Raw genomic sequence first — 23,966 nt, forward strand, 5'->3', positions numbered from 1 at the left:
TACTGTGGTGAAATACATTAGATGCTATAATATTTGGGAGATGAGGAGAGACATAGTTGAGCTCTCCGTGCATTTGTCCAGGGCAGGAAAGACACTTGTCTTGAGAATTGTGTTTGGAACATTATATAAACTCAGAGATACAATTATAAAACAAAATTGACTTCTACTATTGATTAACTGTTAATTCCGGAGGATCCAGTATGTGTCAACATCTGAGGCAATAATCAACAGAGCCTGCATGTTTCACTGGGGATGATTTAACATCTCTCATCAAGTTTTCACTTAATGGCAGATTTTTTTTCTCTACATAATACCTTTTTTTAGGCGAGGTCCATTTCTTGGGTATTCCAACCTAGAAAATTGCAATCTAGCATTCATTAGACAGCACTACACAATGCTAGGAGTCTAAACAAACAAATTGCCCGATCTTTAGGTGGTCTTGGCACTCGACCACAAACCTATCTAAATAGTTAATGAAGCTTGGTTCACTGTACTGATAGCATTCCTCCCATAGCAGGGTATTGTACCCTTTGCTCAGACAGGACATTTGAGATCAGCAGGGGAGTGTCCTTAACTTGTTTGATCCCCACAAGATTATTTTTTGTAGAAGCATTGAGACCTATTAAATACACTATGGACTGGCTTGTGGACCCATTCTTTTCCTCTAGTTCTACTCTAAAGCTTGTCTAGGAAAGATGGGGATCTTTAGGTCATGTTTCTGTTGAAATTTTGGCAGTGATGCCTTGTATACAGCCTGACGCTTCTGGATTATACTCCTGCAGTCCCCAAGAAGGTAGATGCAATCTCTGGCCCTGGGATGACTGACTGAAATCCTGATGAGATATTGTAGATTGGGTTTCTTTAACATATTTTTGGTCATGCATAGGACCCAAAGACTACAAAACCTTGTCATCTGGCTACCAGATAAGGATTTTATCACATACCGTACCAAGAGTCAGGGCCTTGAAGTATTTACCTCTGTTCTTTGGATTCTGGTTCTCTCAAGTGGTTCAGGCATTGCAGTGCTTTGCTGCCTGAATCTGGACTTAGCTTAGTACTAATCTATGAACCTAACTGCCCTTGCGAGCCATTTTAAGCCTAGCCAATTGTCCCTTGTGAGACTCAAACCCTGCACCTTGTGTTTGTAAGGCAAACACCTTAACCATTAGGCCACCCTTCCAACTTGAGGAAGATCTGTCAATTCTCTGTCTATAACTTCCATAGTGCTCTGTCAAATAGCATGATTTAGCTTTAATTGTGCTTATTCTTTTGCATACAGAATAAATAGCTTTAACTGTGCTGATCCTTTTACATGTAGGGCAGAAGCAGCTTTCACTGCTGATCCTTTTGCATAGGGCAGAAGACTTGTGTGTGCAGCTTGCATGGGATGGCCTGGCTGAACCTCTCCTCCTTAAAGGAGGAAGTTGGGGAGTTTTTTGGACATATGTTTTTGTGGAGGAAGTCTTTTTTGACCAGCCATGTCAGGGCCTGTTGAATAATTCTCTGAAAGGGAAGCAAGCTGTCACTACTGATAAAATCATTTGTGTACTGACTTGTCTAAACATGTGCTAAACTCTTGGCTAGGCTTATAAGGGCCTCAAGCTCCAGCATGAAAAGCCATTTGTAAAGACCAATGGATGGTTGACGTGGTTATGGATGTTCTTCGTGTTTCACTGTTGCAGTCATTACATTTGGGTAATCTGCTGGCAGGTTGCCCTCAGCCGGCCTGAATGTCAAAGTCTTGGGTCCTGCGTCGGTTGCTGTCTCCTCTTCCATGACGTCAGGTCGTCAGGGGTATAAAACATGCAGCTGACTGCATAGATTCATAGATTAGTACTAAGCTAACTGCCCTTGTGAGCCATTTTAAGCTTAGCCAATTATCCCTTGTGAGACTCAAACCCTGCACCTTGTGTTTGTAAGGCAAACACCTTAACCATTAGGCCACCCACCCAACCCCATTTTCTTTAGTCTTTCTTGCCGCGCGGTGCCTGAAGCAGAAGCAGTTGGCAAGTGCCGGTCGGCCGACTCCTGAAATTTTCTCATTCGAATTTCAGAACCGAAGTCTTCAATTAAAGCTAAGTACTCCGTTGGGGAAACTTTTTCTTGCTCCTTACCGATGTCAGTAAAAGTTAATAATTGCATTACTGGTGGGAAGCAAATACCTCATAAGGATTTTCATTTGTACTGCATTCCTTGCCTAGGACCAGATCATAACGTGCCTTGCTGTCGGTTTTGTGCTAGATTTAATCAAGGCACTATTAAGCGTCGGTATAGCTTTGCTTCAAAATATTTTGGATCCAGATTTAATTACCCTGAAATGTCTGATAGCAATTCGACTACCGGAGTTCTCAAAAAACGCAAAGAAAAGGACAGAGACAGACTGTCGAGGTCCAATACTGACGACGAAGCTTCTCCTAAGCCAGTCGCCGGTTCGCTGATACTCAGTGAGGCGCTTTCGCAGCCCCTGATACCTGCTACTTTCGAGTCGCAAGCCTCTACCAAGACCCATGTGGAGTCCGGCATGCCACGAGATTCTCAGAGTATTGTACTCGCGGATGTCTCTCCCTCGGATGGGTCTGGAGCCGCTGAGCAGACACTGGCTTCTGAGGGTGTTTTCAGGCCTCAGCATTTCTATACAAAACCGACGCCAGCTTCAAAAACGGACAAAAGAAACTTCTAAGGCTAAAAAACCAACCCATGAGCCACGTGCTCAGGCCTCTATGCCCAAAAAACAGATTATCAAAATGGCTGAAGACTTAATTACCTAGATCAGGGGTTCCCAAACCCCCCCCCCGATAAGAGGCCTAGGCAAGACACTGATTATGAATCTTCAGATCAGGTTTCTATTTCTTCTGATTCCTCTTCTGATCAAGAATTTTCTATACCACCCTATGAGGATTCAGATGCAGAGGAATCCATCCCATCTGCATCTCCCCCTGAAGATTATTCTTTTGGAGAAACCTTGCATACTTTGAGGGAACATTTTCATTGGGAGAGTCAGGATTTCTCAGAATCAAAAAAGAAGCTTAGGGATTTCCTTCTTCTTCCTCAGCATATACCTCCTGTATTAGATATTGTTGATGTGTTTTCAGAATCAAGCATGGCTCCAGATTCCTTACCTCCGGCTCCTAGTAAGCCAGACAAGATGTTACAGGGTTCCTGACTCCCACAAATTTTTATTCAAAAATCCTGCTGCTGACCCTGAAACCATCTCACAGGGTCCCAAAGGTGTAAAGGCCTCAGCAGCTAAGAATCCTACCCCCTCTGATAGAGATTCCAGGGCGCTGGATAGATGGGGAAAAAAGGTTTATACGTCTGCAACCTTGGCAATTAGGGCCTTAAACTGCCAGTTTCATATGCTTAAATATCAACAGCATGTTATGGGATTATTGAAACAGAAAATAATGTTGATTTCTGAATGTGTGGAAAATAAAGAATCACAGGAATTATTGCATGCAGCAGAACAGGTTGGAAAGCATACTTTGCAATGTGGTTTTGATTCCTTGGAGGCCTCCTGCAGGGCCGCAGTTACTGGATCATTGATTAGAAGGCATGCCTGGCCCAAGAAGCAAAATCTGCCTGATCATGTTAAAGCTAAATTATTGGATGCACCTTTACAGCATGATACTCTGGTAATAAGGCAGAAGAGGTTTTAAAGAAAATGGAAGACAAAGCTAAGTCTATGCAAACTGTAAAAGATTTCTTACAAGTGCAGCAACCCAGATTCAGTAGACACTGGCCTACTAAAAATTGGTCCTTTCCTGTGTCCGACAGAGCCTCACGGGGCAAATCCAGGCACTCAAAAGGCTCTAGATACCAATCACAGGGTTCTTAGGGTCAAAGCAATGGGGGGTGCCTCTACCTCCGAATCTGGAGGAAGCAAAGCACAACCTTACAGTAAGCAGTCTCAATGACTTCCATCTAACATCTCCAAGCACTTATCTTTTGGCAGCCCCCTTGGAGGGGAAATTAGCACTTCATGCTCAAAATTGGCAGTTAATAACCCAGGACAAGTGGGTACTAAACATAGTATCCCAGGGGTACATATTTCATTTCCATACCTTGCCAATTCCAAACAGTTGGCCAGATCCGCCACAAAATCAATGGGAAGAGGCTCAGAAACCCTCATGGATATGGGGGCTATTCAACCAGTACCAGAACAGGAAAAAGGACAAGGTTTTTATTCAATACTGTTCCTGGTACCCAGAAAAGACGATGCCTGGCGTCCAATACTGGATTTATCGATTTTGAACACATTCTTGGACATCCCAAAATTCAAAATGCTGACTTGACAACAGCTTCTGCCCATGCTGGGCAAGAACGCTTGGTTAGTGACTCTAGACTTAAAGGAGGCATACCTGCATATCCCAATAAGGGAATTGTGCAGAAGATACCTCCGCTTCAAGGCTGGTTTTATGCATTACCAATTCTCTGCACTGCCCTTTGTCTTATCTACTGCGCCCAGGGTCTTAAGTGCCTGGCACCAGTAATTGCATTTTGCAGACAAGCATACAAATCTATCCTTACTTGGACGACTGTCTCATTCAAGCAGAAAACAAGGACATTGTTCTTCAACATCTGGCGTTTGTAAAAAGGCGTCTAACATGCCTAGGGTACACAATAAACGAAAATAAATCACAACTGGTACCCTCTCAAAAGATTACATTCCTGGGTGCAAGCTTGAATACAACTGCCCAGATGGCTTACCTTACGCCAGACAAACAAAGGCAACTGACGATTTACTTCAAACAGATGGCAACAAAAACCCAGTTATCTGCAAGACAAATTCTGCAGGCTTTGGGGTTTGTGGCATCCTGCATTCTACTAATTCCATATGCAAGACTGCATATGAGGAAACTACAGTGGTATCTAAAAAGTTTATGGAGTCAACATTGTCACAGTGTGGAAACAATGATTCCTCTCATTCCTTGCCTACAACAGGAGTTTCTTTGGTGGGCAGAGACATGTCACCAGAACATGGGACGGTCTTTCACTCAACCCCCTGCCACCCAAACCCTAACTACAGACGCATCAGACTATGCTTGGGGGCCCACCTGGCGGGTAGATGCATTCAGGGCATATGGAGCCCAAAACAAATGCATCTGCATATCAGCCAGAAAGAGATGTTAGCTGTTCAGAATGCCCTGACAGCCTTCAAGGACATACTTCATCCAGGACAACTACTGATAAAGATGGACAACACCACGGTTTTGTGGTACATAAACAAGCAGGGGGGGGTACACATTCCTACCCCCTTTGCAGACTAGCCATGGCATTGTGGGACACAGCCTTGACTTACCAAGTACATCTTCAAGCTCAGTTCCTGCCAGGAAAACAAAATACTCTGGCAGATGACCTAAGCAGAAATCTTATGGACCCTCACGAGTGGAAACTGGATCCACAAGTCTTCAGCATAATAATAGAGAAATGGGGGAGTCCGGACATCTATTTGCCTCTCCCCAGAATTATCAACTGGACAAGTTCTGCACAAGGACTTATCACAGACAAGCATGGCAAATGGATGCCCTATCCTTCAGTTGGAAAAAAACTATCGGTCTACGCCTTTCCTCCTCTGCCTCTTATTCCCAAGGTCTTACTAAAGGTCAGACAGGAAAAAACAAAGATGATCCTAATTGCCCCGAACTGGCCTCGCCAACACTGGTACCCTAGTCTAAGGAATATGTCTCAACTCCCTCCTTGGTACTTGCCTCAAATACCTCATCTGCTGTCTCAGCAGAGCAATCGAATTGTGCACAATCAACTCCAAACTCTGTACCTGGCAGCATGGATGATCATGTAATTATTCAAACAACACCTCTCAGTAAATCTGTGATGGATGTCATTTTGGAAGCCAGAAGGCCTAGTACTAGAAAATCTTGTGCTGATAAATGGAAGAAATTCTGTGCTTGGAACCAAGCACAAGGGACGGACACAGCAAAGCCAAATATTCCTCAGATTTTACAATACTTGACTGAGATGCTTGACAAGGGCCTATCTTTTCCATCAATAAAAATCCATGCCTCTTGCCATCTCGGCTCATTACAACACAGAGTCCTCCCATCTTTTCCCATCCTCTGCTAAAAGTGTCTTAGAGGGGCCAAAAATTTAAGGCCTCCCAAATGATCACCAACTCCGGAATGGGACCTCAATTTTGTGTTGGGAAATCTCACCCTGCCTCCATTTGAACCAGCAGCTACTGCAGATATAAAGTTTTATCTTGGAAAACAGCTTTCCTTTTGGCAATCACTTCAGCAAGAAGGGTTTCAGAACTACAGGCCCTCATGGCTGTGGAGCCTTTTATTACATTTTACCCGGACAGGGTGTCCCTCAGGACCAATCCTTCCTTTATGCCTAAGGTGGTGTCCAGTGTGGCTCTTAACCAAACTATTCACTTGCCAACTTTTTATCCAAATCCGCAGAACAAGGGGGAGTGGATTCTGCATTCCTTGGATGTACACAGACAACTAAGATTTTACTTACAGGAACAAATCTCTAAGAAAGTCTGAGCAGCTACTGGCGGCATTTGCTGCAGGATCAGAGGGAAAGGCTATTTCAAAGCAGACTATTTCAAAGTGGATAAGCCACTGCATTCGTTTCTGCTACTTGCATCATGGTAAACTGGTGCCCAAGGGGTCACATTCCACCAGGGCTGCATCTACCTCAGCAGCTTTTCTCAGAGGAGTGCCAACCAAAGACTTTCTAGAAGCTGCTACTTGGAGCTCTGTTCATACTTTTACAAAGCATGATCATTTGCCTCTCTTCTCTAAGTCCAGGGCAGTCTTTGCCACTGCAGTTCTGCAGGGCCTTATAGCCGCTCCTAATGCTATTTAGTTCCATCCTCCCATCCATAGCTTTGGGATTCTACCCAAATGGTAATGACTGCAGTAGTGAAACACGAAGAACATAGTACAGTTGTGTACACTTACCATAAATGTAGATGTTCGAGTGTATTCACTGTTGCAGTCCGGGTTACCCACCCGCCACCCCCCTTTTTTCTAGAACTTCTCTTTCCTTCACTGTATTCATAGGTTCATAGGTTCATAGGTTCATACTAGGCTATCTGCCCGAGGGCATTTACAAGCCTAGCCCATAGTTTTGTGGCTTACGCCACCCCTTTAGTATGGGGAACTATACCCATTATTTTTGCTGTGCCTCTGTTGAGCAGTGACACTGAGGTAATCCCTGGGGTATATCTGCGATCTCCCATCCATTGGTCAAGATTTCTCTTGAACAAGGCCAGCGAGGTGCTCTGCCTCACATATACCGGGATTTTATTCCACAGCATAGGGAGTCTTTGGGTGATGAATCTATCCCTCCAGCACGTCCTATTAATAGCCGTGTCGAGGTTTAAGTCTCCCGCCCTTGTGGCTCTGACGGATCTAGATTTTTTGAGGTGAAGCATATTCATCAAATCTGGGTTTGACATGGCCTTGTATGTTAGGCAAAGGTCACCTCTGAGCAAGCGGTAAGCGACTGAATAGAGCTGGAGTTCTTTCAGTCGGGCAGCATAGGACAGATGTTTGAGACCCTTTATCCTTTTGGTGAGGAACTTTTGTGGCCTCTCCAGCTGCTGCAAGGCTACAGCCTTTGTGGTGTATTTGCTTTTAGATGAAGGTAAAGTTTGTTACAATTGCATTTATATATAGATATATATTTTTGCTCCCCATTTGGGGGCACCTGACATCTGGGGCAAGAAAAACTAAAGAAAATGGCGTCTGCTGCATGTTTTATACCCCTGACGACCTGACGTCATGGAAGAGGAGACAGCAACCAACACAGGACCCAAGACTTTGATATTCAGGCCGACTGAGGGCAACCTGCCAGCAGATTACCCAAATGTAATGACTGCAACAGTGAATACACTCTAATGTCTACATTTATGGTAAGTGTACACAACTGTACTTTCATCATATCTTAGCTTCTTAAGCTGTTCCACAGAAAGAACTGTGATTGTGGTAATGGCTTAGCTGCCAGAGCTCTTGGGATAGTCCCAGAGTGTACCTCTCATAGTCTGTATAGACTCTCCTGCCTTCAGAATGAGTACTGTGATTATAATTACATCCCTTTCTTGTTCTGAAGAGAATGGCATATTTCTCCTCTACTGTAAACCTTAGCAGTTTCAGCAAGCTCAATCGGTACTGTCCAGTTCTGAATGGCGACTCTGCAGGGACTCTTGCCTTGGCTGTGGCAAGACACCTGAATGAATGGTGCTATGCGTAGGACGTGATTCACTTGATACCTGTCACTTGGTACCAGCTGATGTTTTTTCTGCACTAAAGATGTTTGCCAAGGTGCAAGTTGCAGTGGTGTAGACTTTACGGGGGTGGGGGGGTGTAGACTTTGTGGGGCGGAGCAGGGGAGTGGATAGAGCATATAAAATTATTAAAAAAGAAAAACACTGGATGAAAGCACAAATAAGCCCACAGGACACCTCTGAGATCCATGATCGACTCCAACAATACCAAAGGAAGCTCTGGAGGTAGAAGGATGCTGGCAGACCTGTTGTGGATATGATGCACTGGGGCATAGGCTAGTATAAATGAGGTCCAAGGGGACAAAAAAAGACCAGGAGTGGTGAGTCTTGCTTTCCTGAAGCTGAACCTGTTTTACAGCCTTATGACTAATGATTTACATGCAAGGTAGGGACCTTATTTCTGCTCCTCTACAGTGGACGTTGTTCCCTGGAGAGGGGATTCACTGTCATCCAGTTGTTGCTGTGGGTTTCCAACTTGTGTGAAGACACTGGAGAGAGTGCTGTTTTCTGGGCTTATGATAGTTTGAATCAACAATCAAATAAGCTATTGAAACCCTGCCCCCTGTGGCATATAAGGAGGAAGCAGCTCAGGCTCACTGCTTGGGTGACGCATAGAGGAAATTCTGAGTGTTGCATCCTTTGAAGATGAACCTGCTGAGCACACCTTAACAAACAAATGTATTTGCACAGTAAGCAGCCAGGGGAGATCACGTGTGTGAAGGCATCCATACTTCTCCAAAGCAGGCAACATAGTGAAACTGAAGTTGTAGGAGCTCTCCGGGGGGGGCACCCTGATTTGTTTCTTTGTTTCTAATGTCATGGTTTTTGTGATCAGCTGATCAGCTGTGTCATAACAGAGACTAAATGGGCTGGGGCCAGCTCTCACCCAGTGAGGAATGAAGGACCCAGTTAATCGCAAGGAGGACTTGCACTCAGCAGGTAGTGGAACACTAACCCCCTCCCCGTCATCACTAAATATTACTGAAAGTGCTGTCTAAGACTGACACACTTCCTGCTTGGGACCAGAAAACACAGGGTTGTTTGCTAAATAGTAGTAAGCATGTCCTGGCAGAATCTCTTCATAAGCTATTTAACTTGAACCTGGTTTTAGGCTCAGTCTCAAAGTATGGCATAAAGCACTGCATTATCTTTTGACATCAGGAATAGAATTTTGCTTGGAGAACACTGCTGTAAAAGTCCACTTTACAGGAATAAAGGATGACCCCTAATGCAATGAAAAAAGACGTTTTTTTTAATATGAATCTTTTTATCCTCCTGGACACTTTGACCATTAGCTATTGGTTAGACCCCTCCATCCAAGAGTCCATCTTAATCCCACTGTATGACTGAGGGTCAATCTTCGATGGGCTGATGACCAAGATGGCATGCTTTCTTTCACCTCTTTCCACTGCTTTTTTCTATTGCTATACATTTTTAAAAGCATTTCTTTTTCAGTACATTTCATTTTTGTACACTTTTGATCACTTTCTTACTTTTGAAAGCTGTACGTGATGCTCTAAGTTGAGATTGTATGCCATTGTACTTTACATAAATTACACTGCTTTAGTAAAGTTGATATTGAGTCTTTGCTTTAATTTTGCAGCCTTGACTGTACTTGTCCTTGTATGTTCAGAGCTGAATGTTGGTAGGAACAGAATCTGAGCTGTAGTACTGTATAATATTTAAGTGCTGTACTTAAAATATTAACGGGCATGAATTGTTTTGTACAGGTTTACTAAGATTTAGAACTAGCTGTTTTATTTCTCTGTTGTAATATAATGAATTATTTTTTTGCTGTGCTCTTTTATTTTCTGCAGATAGCATGAAACCATTGCTTCCTCTTTCTGTGCGTGACCAAGTGGATATACTAATTCCCCGTCAGTGCTTCGGACTTAATTTCGACTTGAACTGTGATAAATTATGTTCTGACTTTCAAGAGGATATTCAGTTTCATTTCTCACTTGGCTGGACAATGTTAGTTAATAGGTTCCTGGGGCCAAAGTCCACCCGCAGAGCTCTTTTGGGATATAATGACCAGGTATGGCCACCTGTTACTGCTTACTTCCTACAAAGATTCTTTTCATTCATTGCAGTGCTTCTAACTTTCTGTGTTTGGAGTATGACAGATACAGGTTTATCATATATCTACATGGACCTTTTTTAATGCTGTTTAGTAAGTATTACTTGAATTATTTGTTTATTGAGTAAGTAGACAATTTGGAGTAGCCAGCCTTAGGTTCATGTGAGGCTGTTAACTCATTACATTCGAGTGATGCCTCCAGGTGCATTTGCAGCTTGTTCATATTTGCAGCAATAATTCCAAAACCATGCTATGTACAAGGTTTTAACATATTTAATCTTAAAGCTTACACAAGGGCAAACTCAACTACATTAATATTTGATCTCTGTCTAGTTCCAGTAAATAGATACCACTGTAAAAAATTTCTCAAAAGCTAACTTCACACTTCTCAAGACTGAGGTGGAATCTTTCAAAGCCCCCAGGCCAGAGGATAATACTGCCCAATCTGCAGAATCCTTTACATTTGCATTCTATGAGCACCTGCAGGAATGCATGGATTGTGCTATCCCAAATAAAACCAAGACTCACTCCTCCAAAAACAGGAGACCAGTCTGGTGGACCCCGGCCATAAATAAGTTATACAACAGAAGGAGGAAGCTACTACATGATAGAGCAATATCCCAAAAAGAGAAGGCATCTCTGATCAGTATTAGCAAGAAACTACGGTCCTTCATAAAATCATCAAAGGCCAGCTTCGAAAGAAAAATTGCCCTAGGCACTAAAGATAATCACAAGGCCTTCTTTAGTTACGTCAGGAATATGGGTGGAAATTCCCAGATATGCTCTGAATTGATGCATAATGGTACAAAATATATCGAACCTACAGACATAGCCAACATCCTGGCAGACAGGTTCAGTGCAAACTCCCCCCCCCTTTCCCCACAAAGGAGCAAATGCCTATCCCAACTGAATATAACCTCCCTGACATCACATATGCACAGGTGAAAGCTGCCCTCTCCAAAGCAAAAAAACACAGCATCTATGAGACCAGACGGTGTCCCAGGCTGCGTCTTACACGAGCTCCAAGAAGAACTGAACCCTCACATTGTCACTGTTCAGACTTAGCTTTACTGCAGGATATGTACCCAAAGAATGGCGTACAGCTACAGTGGTCCCACTCCACAAAGGTGGCGCCACAACGGACCCTGGGAACTATCGCCCCATAAGCCTGACTAGTCTGATCTGTAAAGCTATGGAGCGTATTATCATGGAACTCATAAACAAAGACATTGGGAACCTCCAGACACTGGACCCTACCCAATTCGGCTTTGTTAAGGGCAGATCTTGCCTCTTAAACCTAGTTGATTTCTTTGAAACATTTACCAAAGCCATAGATGAGGGCAAGGTAGTCCACACAGCCTACCTGGACCTCGCAAAAGCCTTTGACACAATACCCCACTCGGGCATTATAAATAAGCTTACCAGCTTAAATATCAACCCCTATGTCACAAGATGGGTTGCAAACTGGCTCAGGGATAGAACCCACATGGTCAGAATTGCAGGTGCCACGTCCGAATCCAAACCAGTTACAAGTGGCGTCACACAAGGCTCAGTTCTGGGACCTCTCTTGTTCGGTATATACTTCTCTGAGGTACAGGCTGACACAGGGGGACTATGGCTGACAAAGTCCGCAGATGACTGCAAACTGGGAGCCATAATAGACTCTCCAGCTGACACAAGCATCCTCCAAAAGGGTCTCACGGAGACGGATGCTTGGTGCCAGAGCCACGGCCTCAAGCTAAATGCTAAAAAGTGCATAGTCATCCCCCTTTGGAAAAAAACAAAGTGCCCACAAATTACCACATAGGTGGTAATCCATTAAGTACGGAAGAAGTAATTAGGGATTTGGGGACCCACGTAGATAGTAATCTCTCCTTTGATAATCATGTTGCCAAAGTGGTTAGAAAGACTTTCTATATAGCCCACCTTATCACGAAAGGGTTCGCATCTAGATCGAGAGGTCATTATGCCCCTCTACTCATCACTCATCAGGCCCATAATTGAATACAATGCCCCTTTTGGGATGTACCTTACCCGACACCTGCAGCAACTGGAGAGACCCCAAAAGTACCTCACCAAGAGGATCATGGGCCACAAACAGATGTCTTATGCAGCTTGACTAAAGAAACTCCAGCTCTATTCAGCTGCTTACTGCCTACTCAGAGGCGATCTATGCCTGACGTACAAAGCCATGTCTAACCCAGAATTAATGTACATGCTCCACCTCAAAAAATCCAAATCCCTTAGAGCTACACGCTCCAGGGACTTAAACCTCAGCACAAAAATAAATAGGACATGCTGGAGGGACAGAGTCATTTCCCAGAGGCTCTCCTCACTCTGGAGTAGAATCCCAATTCATGTTAGACATAGCCCCTCGCTGACCCTCTTCAAGCGAAATCTGGATGCATGGATGGGTAATCGCAAATTCACCCCTGGGATCTCTCCTGTGTCCCTGCTCGACAGAGGCACAGTAAACTAATCTTAAAGGGCTACCTTCTGTGAACTACTGTAAAGTGGCACAGTAGGCTAATCTAATAGGGAGGCGAAAGCCAAATACACTCTGGCTAGGCTTATAAATGCCCTAGGGCAGATAGCCTAGTATCTACCTATGAACCTATTAACTTTTATATTTATATAGATATAATTTTCACATTTTTCTAAATATCTCAAAAAACAAGTAACACAGAACTTCTTAGCCTCGTATGAATGCTCTCATCTAAATGAATAAAATGCTGCTGACAGTATGTGTGTAACTTGAGTGGTTGCTGAGATATTGTAAGTTGTTTACAAAATATTAGTTACTGTGTTTACTGTGACTTATAATATTTGGTTTAAGACCTAGAACCTAAAGAATACTACCACTATAAAATAGCTTGTGCTGAAGGATTTGCCATTTATACTTTTCATAACCACTATGGTTCCAAAGATATGAACATTTATTTGAAATGTGAGGACGTAATTTGATCCTGTCAAAAGGCTTAAGCTCCACCTACTGGAAGTTCCGGTGCAAACTTCCTGAGCTCCGTCGGAGTGAATGAGTTGTAGTCCAGCAAAATCCCATGTCATCATTACTATTGCATAAATAACTGCCACTTAATTTTGTTCTCCTACATTGTGAGAGGTCAAACCAGAGGTGAATTTGTTTTCCTATCCATTCATCCAGTTAGACCTTAAAGATGGTCAGGAAGCAACTTTGCTTTACGTCTAAGGGAAGTCTGTTCTGTAAAACCAGGATCTCTTGAAAGAGATACCCAGTCTCACCATCAGGTCCTGTTTATACTGTAAAGGAAGTTTAGTTCTTTTGCATGAGTGTTTAGGGTGCTGTCTGTTTAGCAGATGCATAGGAGGTTTCATAGGACTGGACCCTTCTAGGCTTTGTAGGTGAGGCAGAAGTCCCTGTCAAGAGTCTGTGGAAAACAGAGGAGAGAGAAAGCTTTAAGGTGGTCTTTGTAGCACAAGGAAGATGTGCACTTGTTCTTCTTAGTGAAAAAATACAGTGATTTTTTTTTTCTTTTAGTTGATTCATATATTTAGACAAGTACATATCAAGAGGGGCATTGCATTCTATTATAGGTCTGAAGATGGACTGGAGTGGAATAACTTCTCTTGACATAGAAGACCCCCCCCTCTAATTAGTTTGACTAGGTAAAAGGATTTCCTGATGATTGTGGATACATGGTGATCAAAGGATAGTTCATTATTAACAAGAGTGCCCGGGTGCCTAATAACTGTCCTTTTGAAATGGGTATCCTCTTGTAGTAGGTGCATGAGTCCTCATACTTGCCATTGGACACAATACTATATTTCGTGACATTATTCTTAAGACTTGCCGCAGTGGTACAGCGGTAGCATTGTTACCTCCCAGCAAGAGGTTCTCCCGTTCGATTCTCGGCTTGGCTTGGGAGTGCCTTCTGTGTGGAGTCCGCATGTCCTTCCTGCGGTTGGGTAGCGTTCAAAAGACATGCGTGCGTAAATGGGCGTGCCTTCGTTGAGGGTTGGGCGTCGAGCTGGCACCTCGGCGTTTCGTAAAAATCTACTGCCAATCATTAGCGGACCAGAGTTCCACTGTGGCGACCCCTTACCGGGAAAAAGCAGAAAGGCAAACCACAACAAATTCTTAAGACCATAGTCCAGGCACCACTTGTTTGTACATGTTGGCTATTGTGGGGAATCTGGAAGTCCGCTGGAGAGTTGATAACCACTCCAAGTTTGCAGTCATCAGTAAACTTGGTCACCACAGGTCTTTGACATCACTGTTGATTTGAAGTAGTTTGCTTCATTTGGTCTTCAGCCTGGTGGGTCCTCGGATCCATATTGGATCCGACATGGCTACATTTTCCAGCTATGGCTCCAAGATCCATGCACCTCCCCCTACCTATAATGCCCCTGTCTCCCTTCTCCCTTCAGATCTCACTTGCCGCCTGAGAGGAAGCAACGTGGTCCAAGCTCCAGTGCATTTGATAGCGTAATGTTTTGAATTTTTTACTTTGATTATCGTTTTCTCTTTTAACCTTTCCTATACCTTCACGAGGTTCTTCATAGGCTTTTCCATCTTCCTCCCCTCTTCTCATTTCTAGAGAGAGAGAGTGTGTCTCTCTGTCTGTCTGTCTCTCTGTGTCTTTTGATCCAGCTTAGGCATGGCGGATGCCCCGAAGCCTGGCTTCAAAAGATGCACAGTGTGTGGCCAGAAGCTTTCTCGAGCGGATAGCCACACTCTGAGCGTGGTTTGTTTGGGGGTGGCTCAACTCCAGTCCCCCTGTTCTGTTTGTGCTGGGTTTAAAGCCAGAGCACTTAAGGACAGGCTGGACAAACTAATTGTCAAGAGCCTGTTGCCCTCCACTGGTGGGACATACGTCCTATCTTCACCGTCCAAGAAAGTAGCAGCTGCTGCTGTTTCTTCCTCAGCCTCTGGGACTCACCCTCCCACCAACAGGTCCAGGGAAGGGGATAAGGTTAAAGACCGGCCTCGCAAGCGCTCCCCTGACCACTTGTCAGAGGCCAGAGGAGCTCGCCTACAAGCATACGTGCAAAAGGAGACACTTGGACTCTCCTCCAGAGTCCTTCACAGAGGACACGGACCTGGATGAAGGGGAAGGTTCCCCAAGATCACCCCCCCCAAGGATGTCTCCTTTGGAGACATCAAGGAGATCCTCCGCCAAAGAGGGGGGGGTAGTCCACCCCAAAACAACCTCTGACAAGCCCATGTTTCTGGAGGCATTCAGCTTGGGCCAGAATACCTCTTGGTTGTCCCCTCCTGCTGATCCACTCGTGGATTTAATAGCATCTAGGGCATGGAAGGAGCCGGACACTGTAGAGCCAATACTCAAGCGCTCGGACAAGGTCTTAAGTCCCCCTGCAGACAAATTACACTGGCACAAGGGTCCCCTGTAGATGCTATGCTGCTGGCGGCGGCCACCAAGAAGGAACTCTGAGTTCCACGGTCCACCCGCCTGACCGAGAGCCGAGGACGCTGGATCGTTTTGAGAAGCCAGTCTATGCTTCAGTGACCTTCTGTGTGAGGGCACTGAACTACATGGCACATGTTAACTCCAGTGAGATCTGGTCAAGGAAGTCATGGAGTCAACCCCAGGGTCCATGTTGGCAGAGGACCGGAAGAAGATGGATGCACGAATGGCCACCCTAAAATCTGCAGCAAACCTGTGCCACAGAGGGAGCCATGTGGGAGGTGGGGTCAGGCGTTGCCATTTTGCGCCACACCTGGCTCCGCTTATGTCAGTTCTCAAACCCCTTCAAGGTGTCTTTTACCAGTGCCCTTTATGATGGTGCTTCCCTCTTTGGGAAGACTGTCAGAGAGACTTTGGTACAGTGCGAGAAGAATGGGAAGACACTGTCTGCTGTCGGGGTCCGCTTCTCACCGCCTCAAAGGTCCTTTTCCAGGAACCAGTGAGGTCAGAAGATGATGTGGATCGTCTTTGTGTTTCAGTGTTGCAGTCATCACACTTTGGTTATCTGCCTGCAGGTAGCCCTCAGTTGGCCCTAATACCAGAACCCTAGTATTTCTGCGTCCGTTGCTGTCGCTCCAGATCTAACGTCAGGGGTATAAAAACAGGCAGCTGATGCCATAACATCAGTCTTTTTCGCTGAGGAGCCCGAAGCAGAAGCAGTTTGCACGAGTGCCAGTCAGCTGCTACCTGAGTTTTCATTTCCAAATTGAATTATCCTGAAGTCTTCTAAAGCTAAGTACCCCGTTGGGGATCCTTTTTTCTTGCTCTAACAGATGTCAGAAAAAGTTAAGTTATCTTGCCTGTGGAAAGCAAATACCACCCCGAGATTTCCATTCTTACTCTGTCACCTGTTTAGACCCAGACCACGATGTACCTCACTGTTGGATGTTCATAGTGTTTCACTGCTGCAGTCATTACACTTGGGTTATCCTGCCGTCAGGCGGTACCACAGTCGGCCAGAGTTCCAAAGTCTTGGTTCGGCATCGGTTGCTGTCGCTTCTTCCCTGACGTCAGTGCACCAGGGGTATATAAGATGCAGCCGACGCCATTTTCTTCAGTCTTTCTTGCCGCGCGATGCCCGAAGCAAAAGCAGTTTGCAAGTGCCGGTCAGCCGACTCCTGAGATTTTCGAATTTCAGAACCGAAGTCTTCAATAAAGCTAAGGACCCCGTTGGGGAAACTTTTTCTTGCCTCAGACCGATGTCAGTAAAAGTTAATTGTATTTCTTGTGGGAAGCAAATACCTCATAAGGATTTTCATACTTACTGTATTCCATGCCTAGGCCCAGACCACAACGTCACTAGTTGTCGGTTTGGTGCTAGATTTAACAAGCGCACTATTAAACGTCGGTTTGATTTTGCTCGCCATTATTTTGGCCAAAGGTTCAGTTACACCATGCCGTCGGAACAACCGACGACTGGAATACACAAAAAATGCAAAGACAAGGATAAGGACAGGCATCCGAGGTCCAAAACCGATGATGAAGCCTCTTCTAGGCCATTCGCCGGTTCTCAGTGAGGCCTCTTCTAGGCCATTCGCCGGTTCTCAGTGAGGCTCTTTCGCAGCCCCTGACACCCGCTACCTCAGAGCCACAGGCCGCCTCCGACTCCCACGTGGAGACTAGTAGGCCTCTGGAATCTCAAGGTATTGGGCCTATGGAAATTAACCCCTCAGATGGGTCTGGAGCCGCTGAGCAGGCATCTGCTTCTGAGGCTGTTTTCAGGCCTTCACAGCTTAAGATCAAAACAACATCCAAGTCTAAAACTCCATTAAAGGCAAAGAAACGAGTACAGCATTCCCCTGGACAGGCCTCCATGCCTAAGAAACAGATGCTCAAAATGGCCGAAGACCTAATTACTCTGATCAGGGGTTCCCATCCCCCTCCTGATAAAAGGCCTAGGCAGGATACAGACTATGATTCCTCTGACCATGTTTCCATTTCTTCTGATTCCTCTTCAGACCAGGGATATTTTTTACCCCCTATGAGGACTCGCTGAAGAATCAATCCCTTCAGCCTCTCCTCCTGAGGGTTACTCTTTTGGGGAAACTTTACATACCATGAGGGAGCATTTCCATTGGGAGAGCCAGGATTATTCAGAATCCAAGAAAAGGCTCAGATTTTCTTATTGCCTCAGCACAGGCCCCTCGCTATTCCGCCTGTGTTAGATATTGTGGATGATGTGTTCTCTGAATCCAGTCTAACCCCTGATTCTTTGCCCCCAGCACCAGTCAAGCCAGATAGGTACTACAGAGTCCCCAACTCTCACAAATTTCTTTATAAAAACCCTGCTGCTGACCCAGAAACTATTTCACAGGGTCCCAAAGGGGGTTAAGACTTCCACTACTAAAAATCCAGTCCCCTCTGACAGGGATTCCAGAGCATTGGATAGATGGGGGAAGAAAGTTTACACTTCTGCAACTTTAGCAGTAAGGGCCTTAAATTGCCAGTTCCACATGCTTAAATACCAACAATATTTAATGTCTTTGCTGAAACAGAAAATGCTTACTAGCTCAGAAGGTCCTGACTACAAGGAAATGCAGGATTTATTGCATGCAGCTGAACAAGTGGGAAAACATACTCTGCAATGTGGTTTTGATTCATTATAGAGGCTTCTTGTAGAGCCGCAGTTACAGGATCTGTGATTCGAAGGCATGCTTGGTTAAAAGAACAAAGTTTACCTGATCATGTTAAGGCAAAATTATTGGCTGCACCTTTACAGCATGATATCTTGTTTGGTGTTAAGGCCGAAGAGGTATTAAAGAAAATGGAGGATAAAGCAAAATCTATGCAGACAGTGACGGATTTCTTACAGGTACAGCCTCCTAGATTTAGCAGAAATTGGCCTTCTAAAAATTGGTCCTTTCCACTGTCAGACAGAGAGGTAGATACAGACGCCCAAGAGGCAGATCTCAGCCCCAAGGCTCTTACAGATCACAACAGTGGGGGTGCTTCAACCCCTAAAGGAGGAGAAGACAAGTCACAACCTTATAGGAAACCGTCCCAATGACTTCCCCTTTCAAATGCCAAGCTCTTACCTTTTGGCAGCTCCCTTAGGGGGAAAACTAGCACTTTTTTCACAAAATTAGCATATAATCACCCAAGACAAATGGGTTCTGCATATTGTGTCTCAAGGTTACAGGTTCCACTTTCACACTCTACCAAGGCCGAAAGGAATGCCAGACCTGCCACAAAATCAATGGGCAGAGGCACAAAAACAAATTGCAGCCCTCATGGACATGAGAGCTATTCAAAAAGTACCAAAACAGGAACAAGGACAAGGATTTTACTCAAGACTTTTCTTGGTTCCCAGAAAGGACAAAGCTTGGAGACCCATACTGGACCTATCTATTCTAAACACTTACCTGGATATTCCAAAATTCAAAATGTTGACACTACAGCAACTTCTTCTCATGCTGGGCAAGAAGGCTTGGCTTGTTACTTTGGACCTCAAAGAGACATAACTGCATGTCCCAATCAGACAAAATTGCAGAAGATACCTCAGATTCATAGCAGGCACAATGCATTACCAATTCTCTGCACTGCCCTTTGGATTATCTACTGCGCCCAGGGTCTTCACAAAATGCCTGGCACCAGTAATTGCATTTTGCAGACCGAAAGGAATTCAAATATATCCTTACTTGGACGACTGCCTTATTCAAGCAGAGAGCAAGGATATTCTACTAAAGCATCTGGCGTTTGTAAAAAGTTTACTAATGGGCCTAGGGTACACAGTAAACGAAAAGAAGTCAAAACTAGTGCCCTCACAAGAGATATTCCTGGGTGCAAGCTTAAATACAACTGCCCAGATGGCTTATCTCATGCCAGACGAGCAAAGGCAACTGACTCAGTATTTTCATTTGATGGCAACAAAAACCCAACTCCCTGCAAGAAAAAGTCTGCAGGCCTTGGGGTTCATGGCGTCCTGCGTACTATTAATACCATATGCCAGACTGCATATGAGGAAGTTACAATGGTATCTAAAAAGTGTCTGGACTCAACACTGTCACAGTTTGGAAGCAATAATACCACTCATTCCCTGCCTACAACAGGAGTTTCGATGGTGGGCACAGGCATGTCACCACAACCAGGGACAGCCTTTCACTTTACCCACAGCCAGGCAGACACTAACAACAGATGCATCGGATTAGGGGAGCACACATGGCAGGAAAATGTATCCAGGGCAAGTGGACCGCAGACCAAATGCATCTCCACATCAAGCAAAAAGAGATGCTAGCTGTACAAAATGCCCTGACAGCTTTCAAGGACCTTCTGCATCCAGGACAACAACTACTAAAGACGGACAACACCACAGTTATGTGGTACATAAACAAGCAAAGGGGCACACATTCCTATCCCCTATGTAGACAAGCCATGACTTTGTGGAACACAACACTGACCTATCAAGTTAATCTGCAAGCACAATTCCTGCCAGGAAAGAAAAATACTCTGGCAGACGACTTAAGCAGAAACCTCATGGATCCTCACGAGTGGAAATTAAACCCACAAGTATTCAGCATAACTCAGAAATAGGGGTGCCCAGACATGGATCTCTTTGCCTCCCCTCACAACTGCCAACTACAGAAATTCTGCACAAGGACTTACCACACACAAGCATGGAAAGTGGACGCTCTTTCATTCAGCTAGAAAACACTAAAAGTTAATGCCTTCCCACCACTGCCTCTCCTTTCAAAGCTACTCCTAAAAGCCAGACTAGAGAGGCCAAAAATGATCCTGATTGCCCCGGACTGGCCACGCCAGCACTGGTACCCAATTTTAAAGAACTTGACTCAAGGCTCAGCATGGATTTTACCTCAAATTCCTCATCTTCTGACTCAGCAAAACAATCCGATCCTGCATAGCCAGCTCAAAACCTTAAATCCGGCTGCATGGCAGATTACTTAGCCAAGCAGTCAGCACCTCTCTCTAAAGCTGTTATGGATGTCATTTTGGAGGCCAGGAGGCCCAGCACCAGGAAATCTTATTCAGAAAAGTGGAAGATATTCTGCGCCTGGAACCAGGCTCAAGGCCTTGACCCTCTTGTTCCAAATATTCCTCAGATATTACAATACTTAACTGAGATGCTGGACAAAGGCCTATCCTTTTCATCTATTAAGATCTATGCCTCTGCCATTTCAGCTCATTACAACACGGATCCTCCAATTTACTCTCATCCATTACTAAGACAATACCTCAGAGGGGCTAAAAACATAAGACCACCCCGGAGAGCACCAATACCAACTTGGGACCTCAACTTTGTTTTGGAGAAACTTACTTTACCACCTTTTGAGCCAGCCAATTCAGCAGAATAGGTTCATAGGTTCATACTAGGCTATAAGCCCGAGGGCATTTACAAGCCTAGCCCATCGTTTTGTGGCTTACGCCACCCCTTTATTATGGGGAACTATACCCATTATTTTGCTGTGCCTCTGTCGAGCAGTGACACTGAGGTAATCCCTGGGGTATATCTGCGATCTCCCATCCATTGGTCAAGATTTCTCTTGAACAAGGCCAGCGAGGTGCTCTGCCTCACATGTACCGGGATTTTGTTCCACAGCATAGGGAGTCTTTGGGTGATGAATCTATCCCTCCAGCACATCCTATTAATAGCCGTGTCGAGGTTTAAGTCTCCCGCCCTTGTGGCTCTGATGGATCTAGATTTTTTGAGGTGAAGCATATTCATCAAATCTGGGTTTGACATGGCCTTGTATGTTAGGCAAAGGTCATGGATTTAGAGTAAAGAGGCAAGTGGCAATGTTTGGTAAAGGTATGCACTGAACTTCAAGTTGCAGCTTCCAAAATATCCTTGGTAGGTACTCCTCTAAGGTAGGCTGCTGAAGTGGCTGTTGCCCTGATAGAATGTGGCCTAATGTTGTTAGGTACAGTTTTTCCATGCTGTGTGTAGCAGAAACGGATAGTGTCCTATCCACTTTGAAATGGTCTGCTTTTTTGTCATGGAAAACTGCTCTGCTTCTGGCAATAACCTCAGCACGAAGAGTCTGAATTACAGGCACTAATGGCAGTGGAACCTTTCATCATTTTTCATCGACAGGGTTTCTTTAAGAACAAACCCTACATTTATGCCAAAGGTGATATCCAGTATGGCTCTTAACCAAACTATTCACTTGCCAACATTTTATCCAAATCCCCAGAATAAAGGGGAGAGACTTCTGCACTCATTGGACTTACACAGTCAGTTATGCTTCTACTTGGACAAAACAAAAGCTTTCAGGAAAACTGAGCAACTGTTTGTAGCATATGCTGCAGGATCACAGGGAAAGGCTATTTCAGGGCAGACCATTTCAAAGTGGATAGGACACTATCCGTTTCTGCTACACACAGCATGGAAAAACTGTACCTAACAACATTAGGCCACATTCTATCAGGGCAACAGCCACTTCAGCAGCCTACCTTAGAGGAGTACCTACCAAGGATATTTTGGAAGCTGCAACTTGGAGTTCAGTGCATACCTTTACCAAACATTGCCACTTGCCTCTTTACTCTAAATCCAGAGCTGGCTTTGCCACTGCAGTGCTGCAGGGCCTCATAGCCACCCCGAATTCTTTATAGACCCAGCCACCCAACCTCAGCTTTGGGATTCAACCCAAGTGTAATGACTGCAGCAGTGAAACACGATGAACATAGTACAGTTTTGTACTTACCATAAATGTCGATGTTCAAGTGTATTCATTGCTGCAGTCCAGGTTACCCTCCCTCCATCTCCACTTTCTTAGCTGGGACTTATCTATACCTTTATTTCTTATACAACCTATGTGGTGTATTTGCTTGTAACTGAAGGTATTGTTTTTATTTTTTTATGTATGTTTTATTAGCAATATGTATTGCCTACCTATTTGGGGGCACCTGACATCTGGGGCAAGAAAAACTGAAGAAAATGGCGTCTACTGCATCTTATATACCCCTGACGCACTGACGTCAGGGAAGAAGCAACAGCAACCGACGCCGGACCAAGACTTTGGAACTCTGGCCAACTGCGGGACCGCCTGACGGCAGGATAACCCAAGTGTAATGACTGCAGCAGTGAATACACTCTAACATCTACATTTATGGTAGGTACAAAACTGTACTTTTTTTGCCTTGTTCAACGTCCGAACTATTCATAGTTGGGCCCTTATTGTTGCTAAATACTTTCGTTCTTGATCTGGTGGTGGAATGAAGTACAGTAGAGTATACAGAGGAAGAGGCTGGCAAAGAAGAAGTGGGATTGTCAAAGAGATGAAGAAAGTAGACATGAGTATAAGGAGATGAGGCGCATGGCAAAGAGAGAGGTGGCGAAAGCCAAGGATAAGGCGTATGGAGAGTTGTATGAGAGATTGGACACTAGAGGGAGAAAAGGACCTGTACCGATTGGCTAGACAGAGGGACAGAGCTGGGAAAGATGTGCAGCAAGTAAGGGTGATAAAGTATAGTGAGGGAAATGTACTCACAAGAGAGGAGTGTGTGTTGAGTAGATGGAAAGAGTATTTTGAGAGGCTGATGAATGAAGAGAATTAGAGAGAGAAGGTTGGATGATGTGGGGATAGTGAATCAGGAAGTGAAACAGATTAGCAAGGAGGAAGTAAGGACAGCTATGAAGAGGATGAAGAATGGAAAGGCTGTTGGCCCAGATGACATCCCAATGGAAGCATGGAGGTGCTTAGGAGAAATGGCAGTGGAATTTTTAACTAGATTGTTTAATGAAATTTTGGAAAGTCAGAGGATGCCTGAGGAGTGGAGAAAGTGTTTTGGTACCTATCTTTAAGAATACGGGTGATGTGCAGAGCTGCAGTAACTACAGAGGGATAAAATTGATCAGTCACAGCTTGAAGTTATGGGGAAGAGTAGTAGAAGCTAGGTTAAGAAGGGAGGTGATGATTAGTGATCAGCAGTATGGTTTCATGCCAGAAAAGAGCACTACAGATGCAATGTTTGCTCTGAGAGTGTTGGAGAAATACAGAGAAGGTCAGAATGAGTTGCATTGTGTCTTTGTAGACTAAACCCAAACATAAAACTACTGTTCAATCTCAGCCTTACTACAGGATATGTGCCCAAAGAGTGGCGTACAGCAACAGTGGTCCCTCTCCACAAAGGTGGTGCCTCAACGGATCCTGGAAACTATCGCCCCATAAGCCTGACTAGCTTGGTCTGCAAAGCTATGGAAAAGGATCAT

At 44.7% G+C, this 23,966-nt stretch overlaps 1 protein-coding gene across 1 annotated transcript in view; it reads left to right on the top strand.

Annotated features, from left to right (window-relative positions):
* The window catches only part of MFN2 (mitofusin 2), a 495,982-nt gene that overhangs the window by 312,791 nt on the left and 159,225 nt on the right, over nucleotides 1-23,966 (top strand). Inside the window, exon 13 of the mRNA XM_044063040.1 lies at nucleotides 10,072-10,292. Within this exon, the coding sequence (XP_043918975.1) occupies nucleotides 10,072-10,292 (221 nt within the window). The remainder of the gene's footprint in view (nucleotides 1-10,071; nucleotides 10,293-23,966) is intronic.

The sequence above is a fragment of the Protopterus annectens genome, chromosome 2.part1 (assembly GCF_019279795.1).
Source record: "Protopterus annectens isolate FY-2018-M chromosome 2.part1, PAN1.0, whole genome shotgun sequence".
Taxonomy (NCBI): domain Eukaryota; kingdom Metazoa; phylum Chordata; order Ceratodontiformes; family Protopteridae; genus Protopterus; species Protopterus annectens.